The following is a 16081-nucleotide window of genomic DNA, read 5'->3' on the forward strand; positions in this document are numbered from 1 at the left end:
ACAGATTTCATTTTGGGACTTTCCATCTTGGGGCTTGTGGAGCACAAAAAACCCCCAAACACTAAAAATATGAGTTCTGAGCTTATTTTTAAAGATATCAACCTGATTTTTTTAAATAATACTTTTTAAACATAGCTGAATCAATGAACCATTACAGATTTCATGTTGGGACTTTCCTTCTAGGGGCTTGTGGAGCAAAAGATCCCCCCAAAACACTAAAAATATGAGTTCTAAGCTTATTTTAAAAGATATCAACCTGATATTTTTTAAATAATACTTTTTTAACATAACCGAATCAACAAACCATTACAGATTTTATTTGGAACTTTCCTTTTAGGGGCTTGTGGAGCAAAAGACCCCCAAAAACTAAAAATAAGAGATCTAAGCTTATTTTTAAAGATATCAACCTGATTTTTTTAATAATACTTTTTTATCATAACCGAATCAACAAATCATTACAGATTTCATTTTGGGACTTTCCTTCTAGGGGCTTGTGGAGCAAAAGAACCACAAAACACTAAAATATTAGTTCTGACCTTATTTTTAGAGATATCAACCTGATTTTTTTAAGAACACTTTTTTAACATAAACGAACTTGGTAACTTTTACAGAATTCATTTAGGGACTATCCTTCTAGAAGCTAGTGGGGCAAAAGACTCTCAAAAAGTATCATGTTAAAAAAATATTATTTTCAAAAAATCAGGTTGATATATTTAAAAATAAGCTCAGAACTCATACTTTTAGTGTTTTTGGGGGTCTTTTGCTTCACAAATCACAAGAATAAAAGTCCCAAAATAAAATCTGTAATGGTTCGTTGATTCGGTTATGTTAAAAAAGTATTATTTTTAAAAAATCAGGTTGATATCTTTAAAAATAAGCTCAAAACTCATATTTTTAGTGTTTTTGGGGGTATTTTGCTCCACTAGACCCTTAAAGGAAAGTCCAAAATGAAATCTGTAATGGTTCCTTAATTCAGGTATGTTAAGAAAGTTTTCTTTAAAAAAAATCAGGTTGACATCTTTAAAATAAGCTCAGAACTCATATTTTTAGTGGTTTAAGGGTCGTTTGCTCCACAAGCCCCTAGAAGGAAAGTCCCAAAATGAAATCTGTAATGATTTGTTGATTCGGTTATGTTAAAAAAGTATTATTAAAAAAATCAGGTTGATATCTTTAAAAATAAGCTTAGATCTCTTATTTTTAGTTTTTGGGGGTCTTTTGCTCCACAAGCCCCTAAAAGGAAAGTTCCAAATAAAATCTGTAATGGTTTGTTGATTCGGTTATGTTAAAAAAGTATTATTTAAAAAAAATCAGGTTGATATCTTTTAAAATAAGCTTAGAACTCATATTTTTAGTGTTTTGGGGGGATCTTTTGCTCCACAAGCCCCTAGAAGGAAAGTCCCAATATGAATTCTGTAATGGTTCATTGATTCAGCTATGTTTAAAAAGTATTATTTAAAATAATCAGGTTGATATCTTTAAAAATAAGCTCAGAACTCATATTTTTAGTGTTTGGGGTTTTTTTGTGCTCCACAAGCCCCAAGAAGGAAAGTCCCAAAATGAAATCTGTAATGGTTCGTTGATTCAGTTATGTTAAAAAAGTATTATATAAAAAAAAACCAGGTTGATATCTTTAATAATAAGCTCAGAACTCATATTTTTAGTGTTTGGGGGTTTTTGTGCTCCACAAGCCCTAAGAAGGAAAGTCCCAAAATGAAATCTGTAATAGTTCGTTGATTCAGTTATGTTAAAAGAGTATTATTTTTTAAAAATCAGGTTGATATCTTTAGAAATAAGCTCAGAACTCATATTTTTAGCGTTTGGGGGGTTTTTGTGCTCCACAAGTCCCAAGAAGGAAAGTGCCGAAATTCAATTTTCAAAATTTTATGTGTACATCCAGTCATATAAGAGAGCCTACTAAAAGAATTAGGTTGATAACTATAAAAACAAACCCACACGGCCTTCCCAAACTTTTATACTGAATTTCATTTCCTACAACTTTACAAACTTCCTCCCCCCCCCCTCTTACTTCAAGTTTTGGTATCTTTATAAAAAAAACGGCGGCGGGACCGTAATGGTTTGTTGATTCAGTTATGTTAAAAAAGTATCATTTAAAAAAATCAGGTTGATATCTTTAAAAGTAAGCTCAGAACTCATATTTTTAGCGTTTGGGGGGGTTTTGTGCTCCACAAGCCCCAAGAAGGAAAGTGCCAAAATTCAATTTTCAAAGTTTTATGTGTACATCCAGTCATATAGGAGAGCCTACAAAAAGAATTAGGTTGATAACTATAAAAACAAGCCCACACGGCCCTCCCAAACTTTTATACTGAATTCATTTTTTTCAAATTCTCGTTTATGAAGGTATATCTTAAATACAGTATGCTACTCTCTTAGTTTTAAAGATAATTGGATGAAATCTTTTTGATTGTGTCACTAATTACCCCAAGTTTTGGTATCTTTAAAAAAAAACGGCGGCGGGACCGCCGCTCCCGCCGTCCGCCGCCGTTTTCCGCCGCCACCAAAAAAAAAATTTTTATTGCATTTCTCGCCGAATTAGGCAATTTAGAATCATTTGAGACCATGTTATTTTTTCAAAAAATTTTCCCCTAACAAGCAACCCTGCGGGGGGGACTTAGTCATTTTTTTCAAATTCTCGTTTATGAAGGTATATCTTAAATACAGTATGCTACTCTCTTAGTTTTAGAGATAATTGGATGAAATCTTTTTGATTGTGTCACTAAGGGGGGGGGGGAAGTTTGTACAGTTATAGGAAATGAAATTCAGTATAAAAGTTTGGGAGGGCCGTGTGGGCTTGTTTTTATAGTTATCAACCTAATTCTTTTTGTAGGCTCTCTTATATGACTGGATGTACACATAAAACTTTGAAAATTGAATTTCGGCACTTTCCTTCTTGGGGCTTGTGGAGCACAAAACCCCCCCAAACGCTAAAAATATGAGTTCTGAGCTTATTTTTAAAGATATCAACCTGATTTTTTTAAATGATACTTTTTTAACATAACTGAATCAATGAACCATTACAGATTTCATTTTGGGACTTTCCTTCTAGGGGCTTGTGGAGCAAAAGACCCCCAAAAACACTAAAAATGTGCGTTCTGAGCTTATTTTAAAGATACCAACCTGATTTTTTTTAGATAATACTTTTTTAACTTAACTGAATCAACGAACTATTACAGATTTCATTTTGGGACTTTCCTTCTAGGGGCTTGTGGAGCAAAAGACCCCCAAAAACACTAAAAATGTGCGTTCTGAGCTTATTTTAAAGATACCAACCTGATTTTTTTTAAATAATACTTTTTAAACATAACTGAATCAACGAACCATTACAGATTTCATTTTGGGACTTTCCTTCTAGGGGCTTGTGGAGCAAAAGACCCTTAAAAACACTAATAATATGAGTTCTGAGCTTATTTTTAAACTGTTTTTAAACTATTTTTGAATGGGGGGTCAAAAATATACTAGGACACCTATAGAATCAGACTGCAGAGCCCAAATTTGAATTAAGTCCCCAATAAACTTTTTTTGGGGGATTTAAAAATTAATTTTTACTGTTGCTCTGGTCATTTTTACCAGATCAAAGGGTCTTTTTTTACTTCGTGTAATATTGTAACTTAGTGAACAATTTTATATAATTCACTTTATACTGATACAATAAAAAAAACATTACTCTGTTCAATGGAAATAATTTTTTTTTCTAAAACAATTAATTTCATTGAAAAATCTGACATAATACAATAAAAAACATAATGCTGAATTTAAACCAATTAGAAATTAGAATTTCCGAAAGAGTGTTTTCACAAAGTGACTTATTTCAAACGTAGTTAAATAATTTTATTTAATAAAAATGAAAAGAATGAAAACCCTACTCATAAAAGATACATACTTTTTAAAAATATTTTTAAAAATATGTTTGAATAATCTTATTTTATATCATATTTGTATATGTGACAAAAATAAATTTGTTGTATTGCATAAACATTTGTTGTCATCTTAATTTATTTAACCCTTTACAGCCAATTTTTATGTGTTTTAATGTATAATAAACATGAAACATTTTTATGTTAATTCATTGATATATTGTAAAGAATTAATTTTTAATTAGTATTGATAGATAAAATCAAAAGACCTAACTTTACTGTATACTAGCATACAATATTTACGAAGCAAGACACTCTAAAAGCTGAGTATTTTACCTACAAAGGGAAGAAACATCACGATTCAGTAAAAATTATTTAATCCATAGTAAAAAATAAACTTTAAAATCCTAATAAAAATTGATGTGGGCAATTGTTCTCATTTTTGGCTTTGCAGTATGATTCTACAGATGTCAAAGTATATTTTTAATATACCTTTTAAAAATAGTTTAAAAACAGTTTAAAGATATCAACCTGATTTTTTTAGGGAAACTCCCGCCGTCCGCCACCAAAAAATTTTTTTTTTATTGCATTTCTTGCCGAATTGGGCAATTTGGAATCATTTGAGACCATGTTATTCAAACTTTTATACTGAATTTCATTTCCTATAACTGTACAAACTTCCCCCCCTTCCCCTTACTTCAAGTTTTGGTATCTTTATAAAAAAACGGCGGCGGGACCGTAATGGTTCGTTGATTCAGTTATGTTTAAAAAGTATCATTTAAAAAAATCAGGTTGATATCTTTAAAAATAAGCTCAGAACTCATATTTTTAGCGTTTGGGGGGTTTTGTGCTCCACAAGCCCCAAGAAGGAAAGTGGCGAAATTCAATTTTCAAAGTTTTATGTGTACATCCAGTCATATAGGAGAGCCTACAAAAAGAATTAGGTTGATAACTATAAAAACAAGCCCACACGGCCCTCCCAAACTTTTATACTGAATTCATTTTTTTCAAATTCTCGTTTATGAAGGTATATCTTAAATACAGTATGCTACTCTCTTAGTTTTAAAGATAATTGGATGAAATCTTTTTGATTGTGTCACTAATTACCCTAAGTTTTGGTATCTTTAAAAAAAAACGGCGGCGGGACCGCCGCTCCCGCCGTCCGCCGCCGTTTTCCGCCGCCACCAAAAAAAAAAATTTTATTGCATTTCTCGCCGAATTAGGCAATTTAGAATCATTTGAGACCATGTTATTTTTTCAAAAAATTTTCCCCTAACAAGCAACCCTGCGGGGGGGACTTAGTCATTTTTTTCAAATTCTCGTTTATGAAGGTATATCTTAAATACAGTATGCTACTCTCTTAGTTTTAGAGATAATTGGATGAAATCTTTTTGATTGTGTCACTAAGGGGGGGGGGTAGATATACCACACTTTTCTGGGATCTTGCTGAGTCAAGTATCAACTGTTGGGAATATCAAAGGATGGCTCCATGCAAAATTTGAGCCAGATCCGGCCAAAACCGGCCGTGAATTTTATGAAAAACCGGTTTTTTCCGGTTTTTAAGGGGTATCTGTAAATCGATTCAGCTGGAGCAAAACCGGTTGGAGGTACAAAAAATTTTACTTCACATGAAATTTATCCAATGCGATTGCCTACAAAAATGTACTTCATCATCAACTTGATTGGACAACTCTTTCCCCTCCTAAATGTCCATTAAAACCTCGGAAACGGCAAAAATCGCCAAAAATCACGCCTTCGGCGGCGAATAACGGCTGAACGGTCAGCCGGAGGCGAATAAAACATAAATAAAGAAATGTCCGCCTCAAAAAGTTGTTCAACATCAAAGAGATGCTTGAAGTCTCTAAAACGACTCCTTCCCCTCCTTCAAGGGGAAAAACTGAAAAAACGTGATTTTCAAAAGTATGCCCACTTCGTGGGTGTGGGGGGAACTGAACCCGTCACCCCAGGGTCACCAAATATAAAGTCTAGGCGGCCCACAATGCTGAATTTTCACCAAGTGAAAGTCTTGTGTCAATATCTCTTATGAGAAAAAAGTTATTAATTAATTAAAATTTCAAATTGTGATTTTTTGATGGATTTCTCTGATGAAATGACAGGCTGGTCAATTTTTAGGCCATTTTTTGCGGTTTTTGGGCTGTCACGTCCAAACAGTTTGATATAATCTCACGGGACCTTTTGCCCAACCTAAGTCTGGTTATTTGTGAGGTCTACGAGAAAAAATCAGACTAATGCAAAAGATTATAATTATAATCTTTACACAGAAAAAAGGCACGAGGTGAGGGTTTGAGGGGGCAAAATGAGCCAACCAGCGATTTTTGACGGCGCACAGCGACGGTGTGCTTCATCCAATCCGGGAATTTTGAGTTAAATGTCCCAGGGGCTAATATTACCATTCAAAAGTTGCCATGCAACAGATTTTTTTATATACTACAAAATTAGGCAAAATACAGCCGTTTTCTGAACGTGGTCAAAGGAATATTTTTAAAAAGTGAAAATTTTCATTAAAATCATCATACATTGCTTTTCCCACTTTTTCCTAGAATAAATTGGTGTAAAAATCTGATTAAATGATATGTAACAATATTTCATTGATATATACAGATGTTTCTACTTTAAAATGCAAAGAAAAATAAGAAAAGTTGTCATAAATCTGTAATTTAAAATCCAAGAACACCTAATACTGCATCTTAAAATAACATGTATTTTTTACGTTTAAAGGTTTTTCTCACTTGGGGCTATGAGGTGCCAAAAGTTATTTAGGTCCTGATTAAATTCAAGTATTCATAATTCAAGATTAGTTCATAACTCTTGGCACCTCGTAGCCCCAAATGAGAAATCCAGCTAAAAATAGATACTGTGAAGTTGTATTAATATAAATTAAATGCCATTATGAAGTCAAACTACTAAAAGTTGATATAATTTTATAACACACATATTTAATCTTTAAAGGTTACCTTTCCGTTTTTAATAGTGAAGCTATTCTGTAAATGATACGTCCGTCTGTCGGTACATCTGTCCGTTAGAAACATTATTAGGGAAAACGTGAATATCTCGGCTGCTATTTAAAAGACTTTATTACCATACTAAGAAGCATCCAGATTATAATTTACTAAGTCCTTCAGTCTATCGGTAATGGTCTGACAACCAGTTGATTTATATTTGAACAAGGATGACAAAATTCATAAAAGCAAAGCTCTGAAACGGGGTGACAGACAAACAGCGTGAATATGTAAAATATATATAAATAAGTCTTGTCAAAATTTTGCCTAAATTTGTTGCAAAAGTTCTTAAATATAAAATACTGTTTAAGAGTAAACGGACATTGTTAGGAATTGATTATAGAGATGCTTCGCTTATAATATTGTACTTATAATATAAGTTTAAAATCAACATAAACGTATTGACATTCTGGTAATGATGATAGGGTTGATACGCTTTCCAAATCGTACAGAACTAATACAGGAATCAATATAACAATTCTAACATGCCTAAGTTAACGAAAAAGCTAACGTTATGGACGCAGGGACGTACGGACTGACCCTAATTATAGAAAAGCTACGCTGTAATTTTAGATAGACAGCTTTTTTTTTGGGGGGGGGGGAAAGATTTACCTCATTGATGGTAATGCGCCCCTAGCATCTAGGGTATTCGAAGGGATATAGAAATACCCAGGCTTATTTATAAAAATGAAATAGCCTAAATCCATCCTATAAGAAGCTTCCCTCTAAAGAACCATATCGGTTCAGTGGTGAGTGAGATTCTTCGCTACACACAAAAAAAGCTTAGTACTTTATATTATGGGATATACTGAAAACATATATACAATGATTATTATGAAATAGTTTTAGTAACAAAGCTGCTCAATTTTTATAAATGTGCGTATGTCTTCCTTTCTGTATTTCTGAAACATTTAAATTAAATTTGATTTCTAAGCCACTATTTTTTTCTGTCTGTCCTTTAACTTTGTTTGAAATACTTAATTTATATTGTTCTTTCCTTTCAATCTTTGTATTTCATTAATTTACTTATTATAAGGATGACAACATTCATTAAAGCGAAGCTCTGAAACGGATATTAACACTTGTAGAGTGTCACAACGAAATAAGCAGAATATAAATATAAAAATTCACACAAAATTGTTAGTAAATTAGTTTCAAAACTGCTTAAATACACGATAAGGGACAGACAAACCGACTTTTATTATAGCAAAGCTTCTCTTATAAAAATGTCATTTGTTTTGCAAAATTTTAAATATATATTATTATACTATACCCTTTAATACTAACATTATTAGATCCGCTAGTTGCTGTAGAAAGGGATAAAGGTCGCCCATTGTGTCAAAGCTGCAATGAAGCTGGACACACTACAATAAGTTGCAAAATTAACAAAGAAAGAAATTTAGAAACCTCGAAATTGCAAGACCTGTTTAAATGAAAAAATCTAGTCAAAATATTATTTTTTTGCTTCAAAATTTTGACATGCATTAAATTGATTCTTTAAAAATACTTCAATCAATTGTTTGAATTTTACTAAATAGATTTTTTTGTAGAAAGTACCTACTGAAACTTTTTAAAAAATCATATTATATAAAAGTAGTAAGGATTTTTTGTCTGAAGCTTAATTTCGCAATATCTACTGAACCGATAGGGTTCTTTTTGGGTATGCTTCAAATAAGGTCAATAGATGGTTTTAGTTTCTTTGATTTACAGATTTAAGTTTTAGGCTATTTTTATAGCCCCTCTTTACTATTACAAGTACAGAGACCCTACTATACTAAGCCCCTAGATGCTTGGGACACAGATGTTAGAAAGAAATGGTAGTATCCAAAAGTAAATGAAAAAAAAACATGAAACAAAACTATAAACTGAGATAAACTTCAAACAAAACAATACAATTTTTGATTGTTTAAAATCAGTCAACAAAGAAGGAAGTTATATTGCTTTTTAATAATCTATTATATAAAATACACATTAAAAACCTTTCAATAAGTGTTAATTAGGTCTTAAGTCTTAAGTCAGTGCATAAAAAATCATTTTTGTTTCACAACATTTTTTATCGGAAATTTTGAATTTTTTACGGTATGAGTAGAGTAGTTCTAGGGACATTTTTCTTATCTAAAATCACAATACTATGTATGTAATATGTTATATTACATAAGCAATAACCTGTAGGTGAAAGGTTTTAACTTTATTTTTAGATAAAATAAGCTTTTGTTGGCATTTTGACTGGTAAAGTTAAAAAATCCCCAAAAAAGCCAAAAAACCCACTGTGCCCCCTCCCCCCGCAGGGACTAGAAATAGGAGAAAAGCTACTGTGAAAATACGAAGAAACGCTTTTTAAGGGGCGTTTCCACGAAAGGGAATATACCCAAATATGCTCATTTAATTTTCTCCGCTTTTACATATTAACAAAAATTGCTATGTAGTCAAACCGTTTCTATTTCTTGTCTAGATTCCCATAACCAATTTAATTGAATTTTTATTTTGTTTTAAGGAGATGATAAAACAGTTTAATGATGAGGAAAGCAATCCAACTTTATTCAACAGTCTTCTTAATTCTATTGTTAGTAGTTTAATAGAACTACCAGTTAGGTAATTGATTTTTTGCTTAGTATTATAAACAGCTTTCCGTGGATATTGAAATGAAAAATTATAAGATTAAAAGCAGTTTTGTTATTCCTGAGGGGCCGAAGTCCCGGGCTCAGAAAACTGGTATTAATATTAAGATTTTTATTTAAATTCTCGTGGAAAATTGTCAGTAATTCGATTCTGTACATGTTTTTTTCAGAATGGCTGGGAACCAGTTATAATCTACCGGATATTAATCGGTTTTTAAGCCATTTTGGAAAAATTATTTGCAAAATGTTAGGATGTCCGTCTGTTTGTTACTAACCGTTATAAAAAAACTTACTACATCAAAACAAAATGAAAAATATTAAATATGAAGCATGATTTTACAATAATATCAGGATATTATATTAATTTCCTCAATTTAAAATATTGTATAAAATTCAAAATGTCAGTACACTGTTTGAGCGACGGTTTTTAAAACTTGATTACCTACATGGTGATTTATTCAATCACCAGCCGCAGCCGCAACTTGAACAAACTTTGCTTCTAATATCAGAACTAGGCAATCTGCAGCAGCCAATGAGATATCATACAATGTTTTTGAAAAATTATCTGTGAAAAATAAAAGGGGGGGGGGGGAGTTCTGACACATTTACGTAAACCTGGTATATAGGCTTTATATTTGGACTGAGAGGATAGGTTATAAAAGATAAAATCGTTCTTATATGATGAATTTTCCAAAAGTTTTTGGATAGGCCTCCAGGTTCTGGAGCCCCCCCCCCCCCCCCTTGCATATTGTCCAATATATGTAAGGCTACTGAATTCTGTTAATAAGTAATATCTTTCATTGAACTTTCTTTCCTTAAATAAACAATAATTTTTGAATATTATTTAGAGACACAACCTATGCATTGTTACTAGAGCTGACCAAACTACTCATAACCCTTCTCTCCCCAGCAATATTTAAACCTGGAAAGTCCGCACATCAGATGGAAACTTGGAAACAGGTACGTACAGCAGTACAGTAGTCACTATAGTGTAGATTCGATATTTGTTATTTTGTTCATTTGGCCTACCATTAGTATAGACGATAAGTAAGAAAGGTCTTTGAGCGGGGAAGGAGGACACATTTACCAGGAAATTGCACTAGCACCCAAAAATTATAACTATGTCATCTTATTGGATGGCCTAAGACTTTTAATCAAGAATATAATTAGCTTGTTGTTGCTGCTCTACTGTCGGCAGTTATTGTCCTTGTTAAACCCGCGATCGTGGCTCAACACGTAACGCATCCGCTCGTCGCCGGGAGGTGATAAGTTCAAATCTCGGGCCGACACCGCGTTATAACTAAAGACGTTAAAAATGCTTCCTACTGCTGCTATGTCAGGTGCGCGACACAAATAGTAAGAAAAGGGAGAATGCCTTGGCCCATAAACAGGCGCATCTCACTACCATGCACAGTTAGGACTTTTCAGACAAATGTCGTGCAATCAAAGGGTTGGTTGTCTGATGGATTCTAATATCTTTGGGTGTTGCACCCCATTACACGTGGATGATGCTCTAGATTCTCTAGATGATTACTTAAATCGAAGGAGAATCCCGCCCTTACGAGGTAATGGTAATGTTATTGTCCTTGTTAAATCCTTAAATATTTTTTCTCTTCAGTTGATGTCAGGAGAACCAAGTATTTTAGCCACCCCTCTTTCTTGTACCCTTCTACTCAGATACATAGAACAGGTATTATAGTTGATTTTGTTTATAATCATTGGGGTTGTATATAAATTTTCGTCCTTGCTTTTAATTCTTAAATTTATATTATGGATGCTTCGGAACCGATTTTATTTTTAGTCAAACTATCTTTTTATTTATGTTCTTCCATTTTTTAATCAAGTCATTCCATCCATCTATACATCTATCTATCTAACTATCTATCTATCTATGTATCCATCTATCTATGTTTCTAGTACCCTGCTCCAGCTGATTTATACAACCAAGATGGAGGTAGCCTAGTACTTGGATTTATAAACATCCTAACTATCTATCTATGTATCCTAACTAACTATCTATCTATGTATCTAGTATCCTGCCCCAGCTGATTTATACAACCAAGATGGAGGTAGCTTAGTACTTGGATTTATAAACATCCTGAATATTTATCTATCTATCTAGTGCCCTGCCCCAGCTGATTTATACAACCAAGATGGAGGTAGCCTAGTACTTGGATTTATAATCTTTCTAACTATCTATCTATATATAATATATCTATCTATGTATCTAGTACCCTGCCCCAGCTGAATTATACAACCAAGATGGAGGTAGCCTAGTGCTTGGATTTATAAACATCCTAACTATCTATCTAGTACCCAGCCCCAGCTGATTTATACAACCAAGATGGTGGTAGCCTAGTACTTGGATTTATAAACATCCTAACTATCTGTCTATCTATATATAATAACTAACTATCTATATATGTATCTATTACCCTGCCCCAGCTGGTTTATACAACCAAGATGGAGGTAGCCTTGTGCTTCGATTTTTAAATATCCTAACTATCTATATATCTATCTATCTATGTATCTAGTACCCTGCACCAGCTGATTTATACAACCAAGATGGAGGTAGCCTAGTACTTGGATTTATAAACATCCTCACTCTTGGCTATTCTGGAACTGGAAAACCTGACCCGCCCCAGGGAATTGCAGACAAACCCTTAGGTAAGATAATCGATATATTCTTACTTGAATCTTACACCAGATTATTATGTTCTCAAATATAGTAATACTCTCAGCGAGCTAAAATAATGGTTCTACCCATCCACCCCGATAAGTTTTCCCGTGTAAATTTTTTTGGGGGGGTTGGGGGGATATTTATAAGGATAATTTATCATGTAAATGTGGAAGCACTTTCCAATTGAATAAATGATATCCTTCTCAAGGAGAGCCATAAAAATACAAACAGACATCCTGCTACATATATAAGTACAATTTTAAATCTGCATTAGGAATATTTGTAAGAAAACTCAGATAGAGAAAGGGGACAATGTTCTGTTTATTACACTAGTCTCCATAGTTTTATAATAACTATTATATGTATAAACACATTTAATTTTTTAACTATTTATTGGCGGAATACATATGTTTCTCTATAAAAATAGATCATCAGTTCCAATTAAGATGTATAAAATAAGAGTTAAAAAGATATATGTCCATGCATTTTGAATCCTTTTAAAAGACTCACTATAATAATGTTTTCTTATTGGTTGGCTTAACAACTTTTGAGACTTTGGTGAATTTTGATTGTTTGAGTGTTCGAACATTTCAACCACTAATTATAATCTAAAGAAGGGGTATTTTGTGTATCATTTTTTGGGATTTACATAAATTTATCACCCATTGTCTTATCCCTTTAGATCCCTGAAGAAAACTACCTACATGATAATTTTCTTTAATATAATGCTTTAATATTAAGAGAATTAAGTTTTTTAAAGTATAATTTTTTAGGTATGAAATTACTAAGTGTGTTTTATCGTGTGGGTGTTTTACGTAGATAACGTATTTCTTAGTTTTTGATAGCGCAGCAACTCTCTAAATTCAAGTTCATCTGTTTTTAATACAGCCAGACAAGATTATGGTGAAAATGTACATGATTAAGACATATGTTATATTGAGCATGATTCCAAAGAAAATTAGTAGATAAGCTTTATTTAATTATCAAATGACCGAGTTATAAAAGTGGCATTTATTCATGTTTATTTACTTAACAAACGGTTTACTTTTTTAGCTATTCATTATTAATATAATGAATTATGAATCCTTTATTCATTGTCTTAATTGGTATGTCTTGTTATGTTTGGTTATAGTTTTTTCTTTCCAGCTAATTGGAACTAATCTTGCAGTAATGAACACTAAGCTAGAAAAAAGTTGATTAGTTTCGTAATAAATATATACCTAAGTATAGATGTTTAAACCAGTCAATAACCTGGCCCAAGTGGACGTGGGGACCTTTTTCGTTTGTTAGCAAATTGCTTCTTGCTCTTTTCTAGCTACTTGGATTTGGCAATATTTACGATGCTATTGGCTGATATTCAGAGACCTAATTGAAATTCGGCACAGAGTCACCGACCGTTGGTAAAGTTACACTTATCTCGTGCTTTCTCAATAAAAACTGAACTACCCATATCCGAGATTATTTCAAAATTAGGGAGGAGGTGCTTGACTAGGCCCTCTGAGTGAACCCAATAATTTTTCATACAAGGGTAGGCCAACCAACCCAGCTTTCCCACAAAAAAAGTGATATATAGATACTTTGTATTGTAGATAATAAATCTATGTTTAAGTTGAAAAATATTTTCAACTTTCTGTTATTATCTTATGCTAATGAAAAACCTTGAATTTTCTTTAAAAATGAATAACATATTTTTCCCCTTTTCTCAAATTGATAAAGGAAAGGTACACTGGACTGTAAATTACACCGGTACCCAAAGGTTGTCATATTACTGAATTTATTGGCTTAAAAACTTTGCGTACTTTAAATAAATTTTGTCTGGTTGGTTTAAACCAATAAGTACCCAAACTTTTGAACATTTAGTTTGATTTTATCGGATGTACATCAATTTATCGTCTATTGTCTTACACCTGTAAAATTAAGATTTTAAAATGTGTGTTTTACTGCATTATGTTTCCAATTTTCTTTTACCTGTTTTTAAACTGAAGAATTTAGTTTGAGTGTTAATTTTATCTGATTTCTATATTTCTTTATTTGCTTAGGACTCTTGATTTAATCTTTTAGCACCACTTTTTTTAGAGGAGATTTTCTATGAATAGGATATGTCCGTACGTTCGTCCGTATTGTATACTATTATAAGCTATTTTCAGCATGTTAGAATTGTCCTAGCGATTTAATACTTAGCATGATGACCCCTGAAAAAGTGTTTACAATATAGAAAGAGTAGCAACTCTATTGTTGTTACCAGAAAGTAACAACTATTCATATGATTTTTGGAATATTGATAAATTGGACAACAAGGTACAATTTTATAAGCAAAGCGTGTCTGGAATCCATACTCTGTGTATCTAGCTGAATGCTCTCTATCCCTGCTGATAATCCTGGTAAATCACGTGAATGACAACTCCATGGTGAATCCCTACAATATCTATCTATCTATCTATCTAGCTGAATGCTCTCTATCCCTGCTGATAATCCAGGTGAATCACGTGACTGACAACTCCATGATGAATCACCACACTATCTATCTATTTATTAATACTATCTATCTATGTATCTAGCTGAATGCTCTCTCTTCCTGCTGATAATTGGAGATGCGATCCTCAATTTTCAAATTCTTTGAACGTACATATAAGACTTTTACAGAAATGCTTCGCATCCAAACTATCTATCTATGCTTGATATAAAGTTAACACTATATAGAGCAGATTATGAATATTTGATTGATGTGTGCCCCGCAATTATCCAGTAGCGATCAGGCGCAAGACACAATTACTTTAGCTAGGCCCAAGGCATTATTTGTATCCTTTTATGCATTCATAGGCCTATCTCTACCTATATGACACCATATATGGGTAACGCTAGCCTATTCATGGTAATTTGTATGTGATTTGCTAATAGTATATGTTTATTAAAGACATTATGTTTATTGTTAAAGTAACCATGTAAACAATCAGTACAAATATGTATGCCTACAACCATGCCTGATTTACGTCACATATTAACATACAGACATTTAATTGCACAGACAAACACTAAGATCCTGGTCCAAAGCTAATGTTATAGCATGTACCTCTTAAATTTATTTAGTTATTTATTGACTCTCCTACCATCAACTTCTCTTTCTGGCTTTAAAAGGTAATGACTTAGTTGTTTGGCATGCATTGTAGTTTAAATTTAGGACCCTTAGTACTTAGCATGAATTGAGCTTAGGCCTTATGTTAGAATTCTAACACTTAGCACAATTCACTGCTTGGGACTTAGGGCACTTTTCTGTCCTACTCTACTTATGTTTTTAACACTTATCCTGTAAATATTTTCATACTTAACTTATGCACTTGTAATGTAAATACACTTTATAAAAACATTTTCCTTCCTTAATACTTAATATACTTATATAATTCTGATCGAATATCAAAACCAACCATTTATTCTTAGATTAAAGCAACATAATACTTCGCGTGGGTCTTTTGTTGAGCTTCCACCAGCTCAACCAAATTCGTATTATACTTGTGGGAATAGAGGGTTAAGCATTCTAAACAAACGAACCGACGATGAGAATGTCTATGTGTATTGCAGTAAAAGTAGGTTTTTAGTAGTACTCATAGAAGAGCGGTCTCCATACCTAAATTTGGACAAACGCCCCATTCGCACACACATAATCCTGATGAATCATGTGACTGACAACTCCATGGTGAATCCCTACCTATGTATTAATACTATCTGTCTATGTATCATCTAGCTGAATGCTCTCTCTTCCAGCTGATATTCCTGGTGAATCACGTGACTGACAACTCCATGGTGAATCCCTACCTATGTATTAATACTATCTGTCTATGTATTTAGATGAATGCTCTCTATCCCTGCTGATAATCCTGGTGAATCACGTGGCTG

The 16081-nt window shown here is 32.8% G+C and overlaps 1 protein-coding gene across 17 annotated transcripts in view; it reads left to right on the plus strand.

The window, feature by feature from the left end:
• The window catches only part of LOC145325765 (dymeclin), a 78206-nt gene that overhangs the window by 20094 nt on the left and 42031 nt on the right, over window positions 1-16081 (plus strand). For 16 of the 17 annotated variants that reach the window (XR_013881578.1, XR_013881580.1, XR_013881581.1 and 13 more), the window contains exons 7-10: window positions 9387-9484; window positions 10359-10470; window positions 11129-11200; window positions 12045-12177. Coding sequence is in view for 10 of the 17 variants with exons in the window: in XM_080168716.1 (XP_080024842.1) it covers window positions 9387-9484; window positions 10359-10470; window positions 11129-11200; window positions 12045-12177 (415 nt within the window). In the remaining 7 variants the exon portion in view is untranslated. Of the gene's footprint in view, window positions 1-9386; window positions 9485-10358; window positions 10471-11128; window positions 11201-11542; window positions 11580-12044; window positions 12178-16081 lie in introns of all 17 variants that reach the window. The other variant, XM_080168722.1, reaches the window with a different exon arrangement.

This window comes from Acartia tonsa, chromosome 8 (genome assembly GCF_053477335.1).
Source record: "Acartia tonsa isolate MP-2025a chromosome 8, ASM5347733v1, whole genome shotgun sequence".
Lineage (NCBI taxonomy): Eukaryota > Metazoa > Arthropoda > Copepoda > Calanoida > Acartiidae > Acartia > Acartia tonsa.